The sequence below is a fragment of the Cervus canadensis genome, chromosome 3 (assembly GCF_019320065.1).
Source record: "Cervus canadensis isolate Bull #8, Minnesota chromosome 3, ASM1932006v1, whole genome shotgun sequence".
Classification (NCBI taxonomy): domain Eukaryota; kingdom Metazoa; phylum Chordata; class Mammalia; order Artiodactyla; family Cervidae; genus Cervus; species Cervus canadensis.
Window position 1 is genome coordinate 60,236,894 of NC_057388.1, and position 20,619 is coordinate 60,257,512.

The following is a 20,619-nucleotide window of genomic DNA, read 5'->3' on the forward strand; positions in this document are numbered from 1 at the left end:
TTTTTTATCTTTTAATTAAAGTACAGTTGATTTACAGTGTTATGTTAATTTCTTCTCCACAGCAAAGTACTCAGTTATACACATATATATATTCTTTTTAGTATTATTTTCCATTGTGGTTTATCCCTGGATATTGCATATAGTTCAGAGTATTTTTTTAATGCCTAGTTTGCTTTCTTTCTTTAGATGTCATTGACAACTGTAAGCTAATCACAGATGAATGTCGAGAAAAGGTAAAGACTAACTATAATCCAGGGTTACTCAAAGACGTCATTACCCTTTTTGCTGAGAATTTTTTCAGGTTCATTCACACAAACAAGAATAGATGCAAAAGTTCTTAGAGCCATATCTGGCACAGAGTAAACACTCAATAGATCTTAGGCTTATTGTATGGATTATATGCTCCCAACTTACTTTAACAAAAAAAGTTAATAATAACTTTTTAATAATAAAACTTCCATGAGAAACTTTTAAATTGATTACCAAAATAGTCTCATGTCCTTACATTAACTGGAGAATTAAAACAAAAATATTGTGATGGAAATTCCCTGGTGGTCCAATGTTTAGGATTCTGTGCTTCCAATGGAAGGGTCACAGGTTTAGTCCCTGGTTGGGGAACTAAGATCCACAAGCCTTGCAAACAAAAATAGAAAAAAGTACTGTGGTTTTATGTATTTTGTTCCCTTAAATTGATAGGAAAGTGCCTCAGTTCTCTGTTTTACTTGAGTAGGTATCTACCTATGTCTATTTTAACAAATAAGACTCCAAATATGAATCAAATTTAATACTTTCATAGGAGAACAAAAGATTTTTTTTTGTAGTGATAATTTGATTATTGGTTTCACTGAATTACTGACCTGAGGTATTTAAAAAAAGAAAGGTAACTTCTTGTAGATATGTTTAGTTACATGTAAACTAAGATCAACAGAAATCACTTCAATGGATATATGCATTGGCTAGGCATGATCTTCACCATATAAAGCAGTGTGCAGAAAACACTTGTTTACATTGTTTTGTTTTCTCTTAGACTGAGCATCTTAATGACAACTCTGTAATCTTAATGATTAAATTATTCACTTATTTCTAGTTACTACAACTAAAGGAAAAATACTATGCTATTGAAGTTGATCCTGTTCTTACTATAGAAGAGAAGTACCCTTATATAGTAGAATGGTAAGTGTGCATTGGGTGATAGGAGGGTTAAAAATATAAAATAACATTACAGTTACAACTAACGGTTTATTTTTCCTCTGTACTGTATATATAGATTCATAAATTAGCCAGTGAGTTAGAGCAGTGATTAAATATGACAGCATGAACTCTGATTCTCTAATCACTGCACCAATCTAGAATTTGTTTTGTTAAGATGAAGATCAGTGGGAATAAATTTAAAATCATACCCTCAAGCCTTAAATTAAAAACAATTTTTTTAAAGTGTATGTGGCTGAATATGCAAAGAAAAAGAATTAGGATTTAAGTTAACTCTGAACTCAGTTGGAGCCAGCAGGTGACATAGTTACTGAGAAGTGTACCTCTGATGTTGGTCGTATTAATTGAAATTGCAGCATTCCAAGCAAATCACAGCGAAAGCATTGTGTTGAGTCCAGGGAGAATGCTATTAAAAGAAATGTTGACAAACTTAGTCTGTGTCATAGGAGTCCGCTAAGATAATCAGAGGAATTAAAGCCATCCCATTTGAGGAAGATTTCAAGGAATAGAGATGATGCTTTGATTTGAGAGGCAACAACTTATGGTTTTGGAGTTTAAGAGAACAGGAATGATGTTACTGGTCTTCATAATCCCATTACCTAACCTTGCACACTTAATCAGTATCTATGGTATGAAGCACTGAAAAGAGATTATTTACTTTACTTGCCTGTGCACAAAAAGAACTGAATCTAGACTTGGAAGGCTTATACCAACTTATTTCAACATGATGAAAGAAAGGACTGTTCATCAATTAGACTTTTCTAGCAATGGTATAAGCTTATACCACTGGGAGAATGAGCTCACTAAAAAGATGGGAGCTGATGCAGAGAAGAGGGTCACCTAGGAATATTATAGCTGGATTTTTAGATATCAGCTAGAGAGGTTCTGAAGGCTTATTATACTGAGATGCTATAATTATAGGTGGTTTTATGTAATTACAGAGCACCTATATATAAAACTTTCCATAGCAAGAATTTTCTGTTTCTCACTAGGCAATTTAGGCTACTCATGAAAATTTAGATCACAAACAGGTGAGAAAAAATGGCTTTGCTGTTCATTCTTACTACCATCAGAGAAGTGATTATGCCTCCCTAGCTTCAATTCAGTTCTTCTCTGTAGACTAAAGAAAGATTTACAACTAGTATCCTTTCATTATCTAATTAACATATTAAAACTAAACCAGAGTTTGAGAACTGGGAAATATGATAAGAACATGCATATCACATTTTGAGACACATGGGCTATACATTCATTAGTGATGAACTTAAATCTCTAAAATTTAAATTTAAAATTGCAATGAATGAAGTACTTTTTTTCTCATGCAAAAGAACATTTTTAATAAAGATAATAGTCTTCAGTTCAGTTCAGTTCAGTCGCTCAGTGGTGTCCGACTCTTTGCAACGCCATGGACTGCAGCACGCCAGGCCTCCCTGTCCATCAGCAACTCCCGGAGTTTACCCAAACTCTTGTCCATTGAGTCGGTGATGCCATCCAACCATCTCATCCTCTGTTGTCCCCTTCTTCTCCTGCCCTCAACCCTTCCCAGCATCAGGGTCTTTTCAAATGAGTCAACCCTTCACATCAGGTGGCCAAAGTATTGGAGTTTCAGCTTCAGCATCAGTCTTTCCAATGAACACCCAGGACTGATATCCTTTAGAATGGACTGGTTGGATCTCCTTGCAGTCCAAGGGACTCTCAAGAGTCTTCTCCAACACCATAGTTCCAAAGCATCAATTCTTTGGTGCTTAGCTTTCCTTATAGTCCAACTCTCACATCCATACATGACTACTGGAAAAACCATAGCCTTGACTAGACGGACCTTTGTTGACAAAGTAATGTCTCTGCTTTTTAACATGCTGTCTAGGTTGGTCATAACTTTCCTTCCAAGGAGTAAGTGTCTTTTAATTTCATGGCTGCAATCACCATCTGCAGTGATTTTGGAGCCCAAAAAAATTAAGTCAACCACTGTTTCCACTGTTTCCCCATCTATTTGCCATGAAGTGATGGGATGGATGCCATGATCTTAGTTTTCTGAATGTTGAGCTTTAAGCCAACTTTTTCACTCTCCTCTTTCACTTTCATCAAGAGGCTCTTTAGTTCTTCACTTTCTGCCATAAGGGTGGTATCATCTGCATATCTGTGGTTATTGATATTTCTCCTGGCAATCTTGATTCCAGCTTGTGCTTCTTCCAGCCCAGTATTTCTCATGATGTACTCTGCATATAAGTTAAATAAGCAGGGTGACAATATACAGCCGTGACATACTCCTTTTCCTATTTGGAACCAGTCTGTTGTTCCATGTCCAGTTCTAACTGTTGCTTCCTGACCTGCATATAGGTTTCTCAAGAGGCAGGTCAGGTGGTCTGGTATTCCCATCTCTTTTGGAATTTTCCACAGTTTATTGTGATCCACACAGTCAAAGGCTTTGGCATAGTCAATAAAGCAGAAATAGATGTCTTTCTGGAACTCTCTTGCTTTTTCGATGATCCAATAATAGTCTTAATTTGCCTTAATTGATATCTCCTTTTCTTTGATAATTTGACATTCTCTTTATACTTTCCAGGTATACTAAATCACATAGCTTGCTTGTTGAACAGGCTTTACCGAAAGCCAAACTTAAAGAAATTGTGGAAGAATCTGACATTATGCTCAAGTAAGTTTCTCAAGATGTTTTGTTGTTAATTGTCTACAGACTTGAACTATTGTCATATATTTATTCACGTGTGTTTTTTAATTAAGATAATCTGTAACAAAATGTTATATACAAAAACATATCCAAAATATGCCACTTGGTGAGATAAGGAATTTAGAATAACAGATAATTTCAAGACTAACTTAAAAATTTATGAAACCAAGACCATTTTGAAATATTTTAGCAAAATACTTTTGAAAGACATGATTATGAAAGGAAAGTTTATAAATCAACTTTAAAAGGATTTTAAGCTTATAATTGTTTCCGTTACATGATCTGTTTTCTGAATTCACAAACTCCCTTGAAAACTACTATTTCCAGGAAGGGTGAATATGTTTTAGCAGATAATAAGAACATTTGTAATCATGAATTATATCAATATTTTTAAGCTAATTTCAGTACTCTTTACCACCTCTTAAATGTTTCAACTCAATAGACAAATATGATGATGCTGTATTTTTCTTTTTTTGATGATGCTACATTTTAAGGTGATCTGCTTCTAAGGAGGAAAGCATTAAATTGTCAGAAAGAGTGTGAGGACAGCTAGTAAGTATTCCTTTGTAGGCAGCTTAATCTATAGTCCATTAAGAGTGAAATGAGTTTTGATTTTAGGATCAAGACATTACCTGTAGCTGCCAGATCTTAGGTAAGAGAGATGCCAGATGTAAAGAGAATACAGCTGAGTTCCTGCCACTCTGCTTTTCCTATAATAGGGAATAGATGAACAAGATGACAAGCAGGAGGTCTTCTAGCTCACCGTTTGTGGGTTTTTCAAGGTGTGGTTCATCTACTTGCTGTTAAATGTAGATTTATGTCCATATTCCAAGTAAGTCTAAAATCATCTAATATGTACTTAGAATTTATTGAAAGTAGGATAAAAAGTTAACCAGACTGAAAAACTTGTATTAGTATCATCATAGACATCAATAACAGCCCTCTTGGGTAGTATTTTGAAATGAGAATATAAATAAGCCATTGAACCAAGTAGAACTATTTCACTTTTCTAACATCTAGGTGAAAAGGAGATATATCTTGCTCTTTAACACTCAATTCCCACCTCCATCTTACAGGGAAGGATATGAGAATTTCTTTGATAAGCTGCAACAATACGGTATTCCTGTGTTCATATTTTCGGCTGGTATCGGTGATGTGCTGGAGGAGGTTATCCGTCAAGCTGGTGTATATTACCCAAATGTCAAAGTAGTGTCCAACTTCATGGATTTTGATGACAATGTAAGAATATCAAATCATTCTTCATAATTTTAATATCAGAAAATATTTTAATCATATGAATACATTTTAATTTACTCTTTAGTGTATTATATATTCGTTAAATTAGGCCAAGTTGGTGGGCCTTCTATGGGACTTATCTCTCCATGGGTATGTCTGTGTCCGGGTTTTAAAAGTAATATATGCTTCTTAAACTTTGTTCCTAAAGCTGCAATCTAATAAGTAGTAAAACTTCTTTAAATTTAATGCAGCAATTCTGTACATTTAAGTATCTATAGATAAGAGAAAAAGTGAATTAGAAGTGATGTTATTGAATGAGTTCTAAGAAAGACAATATATTATGATAAACCTATAATGAAACCGTTTGGGTAGGAAACAAATGAAAAGTAAAAACTGGGTTTTCGGCACATTGTGTTTAACATTTAAAGTGGTCCCTAGAAAGTCATTAACTTCTCAGAGCCCTTCTTACCTATCATGAATGTGAAAATACAAAAAGTAGAACTTGTAGAACCTATTCTTTCAAAGGATTTATATTTTAAACAGGGGCTGCTCAAAGGATTTAAAGGAGAACTAATTCATGTGTTTAATAAACATGATGGTTCCTTGAAGAATACAGAATATTTCAATCAACTAAAAAACAATAGCAACATAATTCTCCTGGGAGATTCCCAAGGGGACTTAAAAATGGCAGATGGAGTAGCCAATGTGGAACACATCCTGAAAATTGGGTATCTAAATGATAGAGTAAGTATACAGATCTGTCATTTAATTTTAAGAAAAAAAAAATTAGAATGAAACTTGTAGAAAATTGTTACCACAGGTACCTGAGAAAGTAGTTATTTTAAAAACATGTCAGTTGCTCTTTATCCCTTCACTGTGATGATGATTAAAGGACTTGACATGCACATATGCATGCTGTAGGTTTTGGTGGGGAGGGAGAGTATACCTTCTCAGTGAGACATCTCTGGCCTTTCCCCACTGGAAGCTGGTATCATTCCCTAATCAGAAGAATCAAAAATGTCTCTAGATATTGCCAAATATTCCTTGGGCACTCTGTCCCTAGTTGAGAACCATTGGGCTAGAGAGAAATCATTTTGGAAGAAAAACCACTGTATGGAAACTTTGTATGTCAATGAATTTAAAAAAAATTTTTAAGTATTTCTTCATAGCAAAGCTTTTACGAAAACAAGTTACTACATTTTACCCAAAAGATTTGATGTAATAGTGAGATTTATACTGAGATTATTTACTTCTCCTCCCTGCAATATTAATTTTTGTGATTTTTTTTTTATTATTGATTAGGTGGATGAGCTTTTAGAAAAGTACATGGACTCTTATGATATTGTTCTAGTAAAAGATGAGTCACTGGATGTAGCCAATTCTATCTTACAGAAGATTCTATAAACAACCATTCTTCAAGAAGACCTCTCACCTATGGGTGCAACTGATGAAAGAGCTGCTCATCTGTTCATCTGGCTAAAAGACTTTTTTTTATTTATAATATATTCTTGCTCTTGAAATTTTTCCTCTGTATTACTCAAGTATTTTCAGATTTGTTGAATCCATCAACTGGAAGTTCCTATTTTCTCCACCTCTCTCAACACACTCCTCACTATATATTTTTTAACAAATTTTTAAAAATTCTTAGAGCTAAAATTGGAAAAATAACCCCCTACATTTCGAGAGTGACTTTTGTAGCTTAATGTTATTATGACATTTTCGAGGAATCTTTTTACATTGGGAAAGTTTATAGAAGATTTAAAAGTTTTATGAAATGATGAAATAATGTGCATGATTTTAAGTATTGTCATTTTTATAATTTGTGTGAATTACGCTGATGGTATTAATCATCTCCTAAAACTTACATTTAGTTCTTTTGTTTGGTGAAAATCAGTATTTACCAAAAAATATTGGCAGTTAATGTTTGAAAAATATCCATTGGTATCGACATGTCACTAATCATTACAGAATGTTCTGTATCAAAGCACTGATGATAAACATGAAATGAAAAGCCTTTGTAATTCTGGCAAGACTATTATTATTCATTCGCAAAGCCTGCCATGATTTTCTTGCATGTATGTGTGATGTATGAATCCCAATGTCTATGTCATAGTGCCTACTTAGGTTATTTTCAGATTTATACACTATAGAAATAAAAAAAGATTTTTCCAGAGAAAATTTAATTTGCCCTTCAGAAAATAGTGGGGCCTGGGAAAATTGTTTTCCTCCTGTGAAAATGTTAGTAAAAGAGGTACTTTATTGTACGTCTGAGCGTTTCAGCAACAGCCACAGGCAGAAGACAAAATGTTGCTGGGTCTCATGGTGACTAAAATAGAGTACTTCAGCATTAGGAGCCAGTATGCCTCTCTGCAGCCTGACTTCCCATTCCAAATTTTGGCGGCCCTATAATTGGTTTACACAAGGCTAAGTCTTGCCATTGTGATAAGTTTGATCCTGACTCTAGCCCTTGAACTGCAGTCTGTGAGCAACTAGTTGGTGTTCTTAGCATCTGAGCCATGATACAGACAAAGCATGTCCAGCTAGTTCTGATATCCAGTATGGGCAGTAATGTCTAGTCCAGTCATATGTGGTAGAGACGCAAGGTCTTGTGATGCAAACCTTTTTTCCTGCATCCCATCTGTATTCTCCATCACTGCTTCTCTCTTTTTTATACTAAACAAAGCACACAGTGGCAGAAAGTAGACTGTCCCCACTTAGGTATTTCCAGAATGGAACTCAAAACCAAGCTTCTTGCTTTAAAGCAGATATTATGGCATGTGCGTGCATGCTAAGTCGCTTCAGTCGTGTCCTGCTCTGTGACTCCATGGACCGTAGCCCACCAGGCTCCTTTGTCCATGAGATTCTCCAGGCAAGAAGACTGGAGTGGGTTACCATGCCCTCCTCCAGGGGATCTTCCCCGCCCAGGGATCTAATCCCAGTCTCTTACGTCTCCTGCATTGGCAGGCAGGTTCTTTACCACTAGCGCCACCTGGGAAGCCCGTGGCATGGAGGCAGGGTGGGGTGTCAATTACCTGGAGGACTTTTCCACATAGAAAAAATTGGGACTCCCTTATCAAATGATAGCTTTTTACTCCTGTGTTTGCTATTAGAGCTTGCCAAATTGGCTATTTTCCAAAGGAGTTTATAATATGCGTCCACAAACAAGCACACTGTGTGGTCTAAGTGTAAAGAATACTAAAGTTCTGACCTTCTTTCTTGTCACTGCTCAGTCAGTCACCTCTCTTTAAAATAAAAGCCATGAGAACAGTCTCTACAGCCTCTTCTAGCCACTGCCAGTTTAGAAATGTCAAGACTTGCTGTGGGATTAAATGTGTAGGGTGAGGGAACAGGGTGCTCCCCAGTGTCTGGTTTGAGCAAATGGGTCCAAGAGAATGAGGGAGGAGCACAGGCTTGGATGGAAGGTGCTGGGAAGGGCGTGGGAGCATACACTCTGTTTTGGGCCCACTGAGCCTGGGATGCCTGTGAAATGTACAGAGGATACCGTAAGGGGACTAGAGCTCAGAGAAGAAAATTTGAGTAGTATAAATCTTGTCTGCATTTAAATCATATTTAAGTAGGGCCACTGTAAGCTGCAAGGAACTCCCCTAAACTACTGAAATTCCAACACTAAGGGTGACCACACAGTATCAAACACTATTTTAATAATATCCACAAATAGGAGTAAATAATTGCAAGTAGTAGTCTTATTTTATAAAAAGACTTCAGATCTCCAAGAGATCCAAGGGAAGAAGGCTTCAAAGAAAGCCACTCTGTTCCTAGAAACTTGGTATTAAAGTACTTACATATAATTTTGCAGTCAGGCCAGCTTCCCTGACAAAATGACATGTGTTCCCTTAGCAACGGAAAGAATGGAAGTGCCAGGAGGCACTCAATAAGCTAGATTAAGAAAGCTAAATACTGCATGGTATCATTTATATATGTAGATAACAAAAAAATAAAAAAGTTGAAGTCAGAGGGAAAAAAAGGTGATTACCAGGGCCTAGGGGGTGGGGGAAATAAAAGGATACAAACTTTCATCTGTAAGATAAATAAGGTCTGTGAATCCAATGTATATCATGGTGACTACAGTTGATAGCACTATCATATAGTTGAAATTTGCTAACAGTAGAAGTTAAATGTTCTCTAAAAAAAATGTGATGTACATGTTAATTAAGTTGGTGGGAATCCTTTCACAATGTATATTTGTGTCAAATCATCACACACCCTTGAAATGTCTTAAACAGTTTTTTAAATTACACCTCAATAAAGCTAAAAAGCAAAAGCCAATAAGACAAAGACCCAAGAAGAGCCAGCATTTCAGTCTGAATCTAAAGGCCAGAAAAGACCAGTGTTTCAGGTCAGCAGTCAGGCAGGCAGCTTAAATACAAAAACAAATACCAGCTAAAGTTTCCTTCCATTCTTGAAGCTCTGAGGCTCACAGTCCTTAACTTCCCCAGAGAAACTTATTTTTTATTCAGCCAACCTGCCACTGTAGAAAACAGCCAGTGAAGAAATTCAAACAGGACCAGCTAGAGATCCAGGGTGGAGAAGCAGCACAAGATACTCATCTCCGTGAACATATGTGAGTATAAAGACGTCACAAACCAAATGCATTCCAAAGGGCAATTCAGTTCAACAGATCATTAACCTATCTAGTGCACTCAAGGAATTCTGCTAAATGAAAAGGCTGCGTGGCTGTGTGCTCCACAGAACAGGGTTAAGGAACATTAGTGACATTGGCAGCAGCAGCCGGGAAGGCCATGGGCACCTCCTTCCCCTCCCAGAAGCATACAGAATCCCTGAAGTTGCTTCTGCAAAGAGTAAGCCGGGACTTCCCTGGTGGTCCAGTAGTTGCAAGTCTACTGCACAATGCAGGGGACACAGGTTTGATCCCTAGCCGGGGAACTAAGATCCCACATGCCACAGAGCAACTGAATCGTGTGCCGTAACTAGAGAGGCCATAGGTTGCCACTAAGACCTGATGCAGCCAAATACTTTTTTAAAAAGAGTAAAGCAGAACATTTGCTCTTTAAAAAACATGTATTTCTTCTCTCTAAATAAGCCAGTTATTTTTCCACTCCAACCCCAACCCTTAACCCATTCTACACCTTCCCCTGCACCCCAACACACTGATCTCTGAGAACACCAGCCCCTGAGCTCCTCACACTCTGGCTTCAGATTGGCTTCAGCCGATGGGAGCAGGACAGAGAGGAAGAGTGTTTCCTCTCTCACCACTCTGCTTGCTGCCAGCCACAGTTCTGGGGGTGGCTGTGTCCCTCCACCCACTCCTACCAGGCAGCCCCGCCCAGGCTCCCCCTGGCCCTTCAGTCCCAGCGTTAGAACAGCTTGCTACTGTTGACGCCCAACGGTGGTCATGGGTACCTCGGCATCCTTACTGCACTGCCCCGCTCCAACCCCACCACACTCGTGTAGAGAGTCCTTTCATTCGCTTCTCTTCAGAAGTCCCACTTCAGTGTATGTTTCCAGCCTAGACCCTGACAGATACACCCCCTTTCTACTGTACAGTGATCTTCCACTTCTTTCAACTCAGTCTTGCTGAGTTTTTAACCAAGGGGATTCTGGGGGCGTGGCGTATTCTCATGGGGTAAATGAGCCTTCAAATAAAACACAAAACCTGATAATTCAATATTTTATATATGAAAAATTCATTTTCCAACATTTGTTCCACTGAATGAGTGCACAGCATTTTCAGGAACTATTTCAGGGCTACATCAGTACAAAATAGTTTAAATTAGGCACACAAAGTCACTTCAAAAGGAAAATCATTAGTTACTTCAGGGTGAGTGCCACCACCACGAGGGGACAGAGGACATAGGCAGCAAGGTGGTCACTGCAAAACATGAGGACAGGTCAGCAGGCACAGTGTCCTACGCAGAGAGAGGCCCCCAGGCCTTAGGGCACTTCCCTCTCTGGGACACAGGGGTGACAGAAATACATCACTTTGTTTATGCTCACCTGTTGGGATGACATTTCTGTCTTGGCTACAGTGAGATAACTCGAGTGTGGCTGAGCCATCAGCCCTACTTGTATCTATCTGATCAAAGGATTCAGGGCGGGAAGAGAGGGTGCTATGGGTTAGAGTGATGGGAATAAGAAAAGAGTAAAGCAGACAATCTTACATGACAAATGCAGAATCAAATTCTCTACTCATGGCACAACATGCCTTATGTTTGGTCCACTGATTTTCTTTTTAACCTTCAAGTTACCTGGCCAATAGAAGGACCACAACAAGGTGGGATATGATTAACCAGAAAAGTGTGTGTATATGTGTAGGCATGATGGAGACTGGGCATTACCAGGTGTGTGTGTGTGTGTGTGTGTGTAGGCATGATGGAGATTGGGCATTACCAGGGGTGTGTGTGTGTGTGTGTGTGTGTGTGTGTGTGTATAGGCATGATGGAGATTGGGCATTACCAGGTTGTGTGTGTGTGTGTGTGTGTGTGTGTAGGCATAGTGGAGACTGGGCATTACCACGTCTTATACACGCTGCTAAGAAGTTTCCTGGGGCTGTCTGGGAATACTGCTGGGGCCTGCCCTCTGTTTTCTAGCCACCCGGAGAACACTTTGAAAATACCAGCAAGTTAAAAACATTTTTAACCCTCTTTATGTAGAGATCCAAGACACATTTTCTTCTGTTCCCTCCAAGATGATTACAACTTCTATATGATGCTATTTTCCTTTAACAACAAAACCACCTACCCAGAAGACTCACAAAACAATAGCTGACAATGCAACATTTTCAATATTCTACACCACCCATGCTAAGGCCCCCACACTGATTTTATTTAGTATCACTGGCATCAGCCTAAAATTCTCACCATGTATATCAGCCCACCCCGATGTTATGTCCCAGGTGCTATGTGACCCATCTACTACCTGCTGACTTTCTGAGAGATCCTCGCACCCTCAGTGCACATTCTGCCACAACAGGGGGCTTGGTATCACACAAGTGGCTCGTGTCAGGTTTAGAGTTCGTCGTGTTTCGTCTCCTGGTCTTTGAGTTTAAATTCCTCAGCCGTGACCTTCCCATCTCCATTTCGGTCCTGGTTGGTGAACATATTCTTCACGATCATCTCAGCATCAAATCCAGGAGCGAGTTTCCCTTTTCCAGATGCCACCTGGGCATGAATGTACTCTGAGAACTGGAGAGAAGGGGGCAGTACAGACCATGAGACAGGGTAGCCGAAGACACCAAGCTGGAGCCTGAACAGGGCGGTCCTGGGACAATGAGGTTGGAATTTGAGTCTGAGCCAGCAAAACAGACAAAATCTTCTGAGCTATATGATCTAGACTTTTTCCCTCTAGCGCGCATGCTCAGTTGCTTCTGTTGTGTCCAACTCTGCGACCCCATGGACCGTAGCCCACCAGGCTCCTCTGTCCATGGGATTCTCTAGGCAAGAATACTGGAGTGGGTTGCCATGCCCTCCTCCAGGGAATCTTCCTGACTCAGAGGTAGAACCTGTATCTCCTGCATCACCTGCAGTGCAAGCAGATTCTTTATCTCTGAGCCACCAGGGATGGCTTTTAACCTCTGGATGCAGGATAAAAACCTCTGACAAAATGACTATAGGAGTGTTTAGGTTCCAGGCAGCCAGTACCTAGCAGTCACTGGAACTATCCCTGTTTCCCTAAATCAACACTTAGTTTTCCACCTACAGCTGATCCCCTAACCATCCTTGCCTCTGAACATGCATTCATTCATACAATAAAAACTTATTGTCTGCTGTATGCTGAGCAGCATCCTAGAGCCTAAAGATACATCAATAAACAAACAAAACATCCTGCTCTTGTAATTCTAGCATACACTAGTGGAAAAGATTAAAAAGGAACATTTAGAATACAATGCAAACACTAAAAAAGGAACATTTAAAAGGTAACTAAACTACATATTAAGTTAGAAAGTAAAACGCTCCAGAGAAACAAAAGAGTGGAGCCAAGTCCGGAAGATCAAGAGTCCAGCCAGGGGAGCTGGTTTAAGTATCAGTTTGGTGGTCAGGGTGAAAGCACAGTGCTAAAGAGAAGCATGTATGGAGGCTTAAAGGAAGTGAGGGAACAAGCCCGACAGTTACCTAGGGGGAATGTCTGCTGAGCAGAGAACAGCCGGTGCAAAGGCCCCGGGTGGGCACACGCCCAGTGTGTTTACAGCACAGCAGAGGGAGAGTCGATGGAGGGGCGGGGGCAGCGAGCAGGCGGTAGAGGGCCTTGTGGGGCCCTTGTGGGCCACCGCAAAGACTTTGAAAATAAAGGGATGTATGGTCAGGCCAACCAACACAGCTGTTCTCTTCCTGCTCGGCCAGCCCTTGCTTCACGTACGCCCTACTCACAAGAAACCCTGCCCCCGCTAGTGATTGCTGTCCTCTTTATGCCAGAACAGCTCCACCTGCTAGTTTATTAAAGGGAAATATCTGCCCTCATGATGGTCTTAACCTGAGGGCCTGTGAGGGTCGTGTCCTAGCTGCTGGTTTCCTTGGTAACTGCATGAGCCAATAGGACATTAATTCCCCTGTTAATGGTAGCCTCCTCCTCCCCCAGGTAGTAAGGGTTCCTGCTACGTCCTATCTGCCACACACCGTGGGGGGTCACTCCAGGACCTTTGCTGCAGACATGGAAGATTCCTGTTCAGTAAGTTGTTGATGTCTCTGTCACCATCTCCAGGCTCTTTCTGCTGTCTCCAGGCTGGACAACTACAAGGCTCTGGGGCCTGTGGAATGCTGCCTGACAGGAGGCTTCTGCAGATGAAGCGAGCCCTGCTCCAACTCACGTTTTAGAAGGACCACTCTGGCCGCTGTGAGGGGCAAAGGTGTGAGCAGGAAGACCTATACAGAGGTCCAAGCGGGAGGTGATGGACCCTGGACTGAGGTGCTATGGAGCGGAGGTGGTGAGAAGTGGTCAGGTTCTGGGTATATTTTCAAGAAAGAGCTAGAATAATTTCCTGATGGATTTAATCTAGCCTGTGAGAGGAAGAGAGGAAAGATGACTGGGTGCTCTCACCTGAGCAACTGGAAGGGAAGTGCTATCATCGAATGAAATGGGAAAGGCTTTGGGTGAAGCAAGTTTGGGGGGATATTGGGGGTTCAGTGAATGACGATGTCAAGTGGGCAACTGATACCTTAGTGTGAAGAGGACAGAAGACAGGCCCGGAGCTGCCAATCTGGAAGCCATCAGGATGAAGACGATAAAGCCTTAGGATGGGAGGAGGTCACCAAGGGATGACATCAAGGGGGAGGAGAGCAAAGTTCAGGACTTAGCCTGGGGCCTCCACTCTGAAAAGCCCTGGGAGAAGTAGCTACCAGTGAGGCAGAAGGAACCTGGAGAAACTGTGAGGCAGAAGCCAGGAAAAGAAGACATCTCAAAAAGGAAACAGCTGTGCTAAAGTAGGCTTGAGAACTGACCATTGGGTTCAGTGCCTGAGCAAGAAACCAAGTTCAGTGGTATGGAGGATAAAGACCCAACAGGACTGGGTGTAAAAGAAATTAGGAGGAAAGAAATTGGAGGCAGGAAAGACAGACAAGTCTTGAGGCTTCTGCTGTAAAGAAAGCAAAAAAAAATAAAAGAAATGGAGAGATGCATCAATAAGGGAAAACAGCAGCATATTGTTCAGCTAATGGGAATGGTCCAGAAGTTGGGGAAATGTGGATGATAGAAGAGAGAAGGGGAGAAGGCTGGAGCCATGTCCTTGAACTAGGAGATGGGAACAGGCAGAGGCCTGAAACTCCCCAGAGCGGCGACAAGACAAAGACTCTCTTGCCCAGCTCCACAAAGGGGGGTCTCATACAGGAGAAACAAGATAGGATCTAGATGATCAAGACATCTACAAACCACCAGATGGCTGTGCAAACTTGGGCAAGCCATTTACCTTCTCCGTGCACAGCTGTTTTCTTCTGAAAAATAGGGGTGATTACATGGCTGTCATGAGCGCCAAGCAAGATAATATATGTGAAAAACACTTAGCACCATGCAGGCCGCAGTGAGCACCCAGGAACGAAGAACTGAGTCCAGATCTGTGAGCCATGGAATCAAGCCCTGAACTTCTCAGGGCCTCAGTTTCTTCAAAGAGGAACTGTGAGCTTCGACTTAGAGGACTCAGTGTGTGTGCGCAAGCACCTGACACACGAGCGTGCAGTTTACAGATCACAAGGAGCAAGCAGCGGTATCCTCACTCTGAGTGGGTTCACATTCAGGATGGGTGCCCCAGCCCAGGGACTTTCCCTGAGCTCCTTGGGCCCCACTTCTATTCAACAAGGTCAGTTACCTCTTCCAGGAGGACTTCTCCATCACCATCCTTGTCGATCTCTTCAAAGAGGTTGGCTGACACCTCGCCGTTCCATACGAACATGTACCCCTCTGGCAGGCCAGCCACGAGCTCCAGGAGCTCGATGTCAAACACCAGCACCGCACTGCCGGGCACTTCTCCGTCTGCCACAGGACAGGGGTGGAGGTGGCATTAACCACAGGGCAGCAAGCACGCCCCTCTGCCCCCCGCCCCAACACCCAGGCTCCAGCAGCCTCATGGATGGAGGCATCTCTTATGACAGAGGCATCTCTTGTGACAGCAAAAAAGTTCAGCCTCAGCAAGTGGTTTTTCCAAACTGTAGGCAGTGAGTCTCAAATCAATTTAAAGAATGGTGACCAACGTTTTTTAAATTAAGGGACAGAAAAAATCAGAGTACATTATACATAGAAAGGATAGATACTGTTTTATGGAACTTAGTATTAATTATATAAATATAAAACTAAATCCATACGTACTATTGTTGTTCAGTCACTAAGTCATGTCCAACTCTCTGTGACCCCATGGACTGTAGCCCACCAGACTCTTCTATCCGCGGGGTTCTCCAGGCAAGAATACTGGAGTGTGTTGCCATTCCTTTCTCCAGAGGATCTTCCCAGAGCAGGGATCAAACCCTCAGCTGCTGCATTGGCTGGCGGGTTCTTTATCACTGAGCCACCAGGGAAGCCCATATGTATACATATACTAGGTATAAATTGTATGCTTATGCATAACACTAATTGGGAGATAAAATGTAATTCTTACTGTGTGTCTTGGTGAAAAAAAGTTTAAAAGCAACTAGCAGAGACTACAATGGTAGAACTTTTGAATAAATTTAACCACAGCACTTTAAGAATAATACATTATGCCTTAAAATCATGAGCCATGATATGATTTGTAAACACAAATTCTAGAACAGAATATATAGTATGGGCCCAAAATAACTTATAAGTATGTGACTATAAATAAATGTAATGTGCATTATTTTAAATTATATATTGTAATTATATGTCATGGGAGTATGGTCTTACAGGATACATTTTTTTAAAGTGTTTTTCTCAGATTGGGGAAAATGGCATAGAGTATATCTTCTCCAATTATTTAAAAATTTTGAAAAAATCAAAGTGCCTATCACTTCTGTAAATTAGCACTTCCCATCTGCTCCATCTCCAGACAGCAGAAGTACAAGAACTGAAAAAGAAGGGGTTCCCGCCAACCCCCATGAGGAGGGTTCATTTTGGCCAAAATCATGAATCAAACCATAATAGCTGTGAGGGCAACATACCACCAGTATTTCCAGAACTTGACACCAATCTTTTCCACAAGGAAATCTCCTTAGATAGCTTACAGATTCAGCATTTCACTGTCCCAGGAAACAGTTTCCAAAGGAAGCACCTAGCTCACCTGGGAAGTCCTTTTGGTGACATTTCCCACACGTGGGTTTGAAAAGTTAAGGGGTTTTTTGTTTGGTTTTTTTTTTGTTGTTCTTTTTTTCCACAGAAACCCCTGCTTAATCCCATTAACATGGCACTCACACCGAATTCATGGGGTTTTGAAACAAAAATGCTAAAGATTTGAATAAAAACCACAGATTTTCTGGGTTGGGGTTTTAAATGGAAGAAGCATTTTGTGTTAGAACCTCAAAAAGCACAAAATACAAACAATGCCCATGTCCCAGACGCCTTTTACTACTGTTACAGACTCACCCACGCCAGCCTCGCCATAGCCCAGGTGGGGCGGAATGATCACAGTCCGCTTCTCTCCAACACACATCTCTCTGAGACCCATATCCATTCCCAACACGACCTGTCCAGATCCTAAAACGATGTTATACGTTTTGCCTAAATTCCACCTGAAAATGAAACAGAAGAATCTCTGGTTAGGCCATCAACCCACTGGTACTTGAGCATGTCCTCCTGAGAACATGTCAATTCTGTGATCTTTCTGCCAAAGATACAGAACCCCTGTGGAATCAAAAGGGCACAAACCCACACTGAGGGACAGTCTGCAAAACAACCAGCCTGTAATCGTCAAAGGTTTCAAGGCAAAAATCAAGGGACAACTGAGGAACTGTTTGAGAGTTTGGGGCATTATGCAATGAATCCTCTTGCTATAAAAGACCTTACAGGAACATTTGGCAAAACAAGTGGGATGTGCGTAAATGCCTGCTAAGTCACTAAGTTTTAGTCAGTGTTCTGAAATTTTAGTCAGAAATTTTCATGAAAATTTTTAAAATGTAACGTAGTTAAGACCCAGATTTGCATTCAGCAAGACCTGAGTCTGAATCCTGGTTCTGCCACTTAATTTGACAGAAATATAATTTTACAGTTTCCTCACTTATAAAACAGAGATAATAACAGCTATCGCACAGGACATTCTAAATAGCATATAATATGCTTGGCACAGGGGAGAGCAAGCATCAAGAGCTCAATAAATGGACAGCCTTGAGAGTGTGACATGCTTGTGCCTATAACACTCTGACTCCAGAATAACAGTTAACTTGGGCCATGGTTTTAATGAGCCTTGATGTCCAAAATCCCAAGGGTATCCAAATAAAAGTCACCTCAATCAGTACTGAAAGTAAATCTATTTTCAAATTGATGCATTCCTATCACTTCCTAAAAGCAGGCAATGGGAATATTCTTCAAATCCAGAGAAGAAACGCCTCCTGGCTATCTTGGCCCCCTTGATATCCATCGCCAGCTGGTGACAAGGAAGGTACCGCCCCTTTGCCTCACCTCAGGTTCTCAGGCTTCCTAGCCTCCTGCGGGAGCAGATGCAAAACAGCGTTTGCATCTGTCCTACCTGGGGTGAAAGGGAAACAAAGCCAGTTCCAGTGCACTGGATGCCCTGGCCCCAGGCCCGAGGGAGGGCTGGTCCTCTGCCCTACCCCAACACAACCCCGCCTTTGTCAGCAGCACTGAGGCGCCCTCACACTGCCTCTCTCCAGGGACCCTGGGCAACTTCCCATGGGACTACTGGGTTTCAAAATCTTACAGAATATGCAAGAACTCATTGAGCTATCAAATAACAAGTGTTTATTCTTTTCTGAGGCCAGTTTCAACACACATGAAGAGAACCCTCTAAGCAAGCAACTTGTTTTTACGTGTCATCTCTGAAAACCAGCTCATTCTTTTCCCTCAAGTCATCCTTTTATTTTTGATTTGCCAGTTTTTGTCTCGGACATTCTCATCATTCCTTCTGTGTATTCCCGGCTTCCCATTGCTTCCTGCCTACGGGCAGCCCTCTCCGGCTCTCCACCCACGTCCCCCTCTCTCCGGTCCATCACAGACTCTCCCAGTCCCGATCAATGAGCAACAGCAGCAGCACCTGCCAAGCTGATAACAGAGCCCCCGTGGGCTTGGGGTGGGACCAGACCCCGTCCTCCGGAAGCAGCTCCTCCCACACACAGGTAAGCCTTCTCCTGCCGCACTCGCCACGACCCTGTTACTCTGAAACTTCCGCCAGGAAGAGAACCCGCAGGGACGCCCAGACACTGCTCTTTCGTGTCAATGTACACGTCACACAAATGACTCGGGTGGTTCAGAATGGAGTCTCTGGGAAGAGGAAGGAGCGTCACGTGGATCCTGCATGCTCTGTAAGAATATTGTGCATCCGCCGAACACGCCTCAGAAGCAGGAAGACGGATTCCCCCACCCCACGAGAGACGCATATCCTGATCCACCAAAGAAGAAATTCCTTTGTTCATTCCCCACCCCCACTTCCCCTTTCCAAAGCTGTAGGAGCACCAACGAGAATAGGAGCGTCAGCCCCAGCAGTGACAGCTGGCCATCGGCCTTACAGACCTCCTAACCTTGCTTTCCCATGCACACGCTCACTGAACCCAGAACAAAGGAAAGCCATGCTTCTTCCCCACTGTCCGCACAAGTTTCTAATCATTAGTGCAGTGAGGTTTGTTGTATGCTAGCTTCTGCTGTAAATCTGGGTCCCAGGAGCTGCAGCATATTTCATTGATTCTATAATGCATATTTTTTCACATTTTAGTATCTCTTGATTTGGGATACATCTTACAACAGACATCATGTTGTTATTTTTTGACAGCGTTCTTAGTTTCTTGAGATACATAAAATGATGCTTCTAACAACCAACACATTTTAGATCTGATGAAATACATTAAATAGGTCTCACAGCACCAGAGAGAATGCTCTGAGGAGTATGTCCCTCAAGCTCTCCACAACTGGCCACACTCTGTCACCTGAGGCTAGAAGACAAAGGGATGGTGAGAAGGAGATAAGACCCTCTCCATCTAGAAGTAAATGCAGTAGCACATATTTATATGAAACTGTTCTTCCTCCTCAAGACTAAACTTAGGATTCTAAGCCAGGCTCAGTACAAAAATGGATGTACTTATATGGAGACACAAAGAAAGGCTGAAAATGTTTCCTTCCCAAAGAGAATAGCATATTACCTTGGCTCAGATGGTAAAGAATCCACCTGTAATGCAGGATACCTGGGTTCAATCCCTGGGTTGGGAAGATCCCCTGGAGAAGGGAACAGCTACCCATTCCAGTATTCTGGCCTAGAGAATTCCATGGACAGAGGAGTCTGGCAGGCTACAGTCCATGGGGTCGCAGAGCTGGACATGACTGAGCGACTTTCACTTTCATAGATAATCTAAAGATTCAGATACATAAGGAGCAAAGCTCCTTTTACCTGCATGATACTAGTATACACTGCTGATTCCTAGTAATATGGTTTTAGATTCATTTCAATTAACATTTATAAAATACTTCCTTTGCGTTATGTTCTGGGCTAAGTGTAAGGAGTAAAAAGATGAATAAACATGTTGAGTATCTAAGGTGTTCAGACCAGCAACAGTGATAGAAACAAAAACAACTGTAAGGTGTGTGTGCGTGCTCAATCTCTAAGCTGTGTCCGACTCTTAGTGACTCCATGAACTGTAACCCACCAGGCTCCTCTGTCCGTGGGATTTCCCAGGCAAGAATACTGGAGTGGGTTGCCATTTCCTCCTCCAGGGGATCTTCCTGACCCAGGGATCAAACTGGCGTCTCCTGTGTCTCCTGCATTGGCAGGCAAATTCTTTACCGCTGAGCCACCTGGGAAGCCCCCAACTAAAAGGCAGGTAATACATAAAACATTATGAGACTACAGAAGTGAGAACGGTTGATTCTTCCTAGGAACTAGGCAACGACCTTGCGAAAAGGGAAGGTGCTTA

General features: G+C 41.6%; 2 protein-coding genes across 4 annotated transcripts in view; one reads left to right on the plus strand and one right to left on the minus strand.

Annotated features, from left to right (window-relative positions):
- Positions 1 to 7,309, plus strand: part of NT5C3A (5'-nucleotidase, cytosolic IIIA) — a 38,843-nt gene extending 31,534 nt beyond the window's left edge. For all 3 annotated transcript variants that reach the window (XM_043463241.1, XM_043463243.1, XM_043463242.1), the window contains 6 exons: positions 187 to 233; positions 1,088 to 1,173; positions 3,773 to 3,862; positions 4,972 to 5,134; positions 5,675 to 5,875; positions 6,434 to 7,309. In XM_043463241.1, coding sequence (XP_043319176.1) covers positions 187 to 233; positions 1,088 to 1,173; positions 3,773 to 3,862; positions 4,972 to 5,134; positions 5,675 to 5,875; positions 6,434 to 6,535 — 689 coding nt within the window. In that variant the 3' untranslated portion in view covers positions 6,536 to 7,309. The remainder of the gene's footprint in view (positions 1 to 186; positions 234 to 1,087; positions 1,174 to 3,772; positions 3,863 to 4,971; positions 5,135 to 5,674; positions 5,876 to 6,433) is intronic.
- Positions 7,310 to 10,767: 3,458 nt separating this feature from the next.
- The window catches only part of FKBP9 (FKBP prolyl isomerase 9), a 42,341-nt gene continuing 32,489 nt past the window's right edge, over positions 10,768 to 20,619 (minus strand). Inside the window, exons 8-10 of the mRNA XM_043463240.1 lie at positions 17,129 to 17,274; positions 15,405 to 15,568; positions 10,768 to 12,294 (exon numbers count right to left, since the gene is read on the minus strand). Of these exons, the coding sequence (XP_043319175.1) occupies positions 12,118 to 12,294; positions 15,405 to 15,568; positions 17,129 to 17,274 (487 nt within the window). The 3' untranslated portion in view covers positions 10,768 to 12,117. The remainder of the gene's footprint in view (positions 12,295 to 15,404; positions 15,569 to 17,128; positions 17,275 to 20,619) is intronic.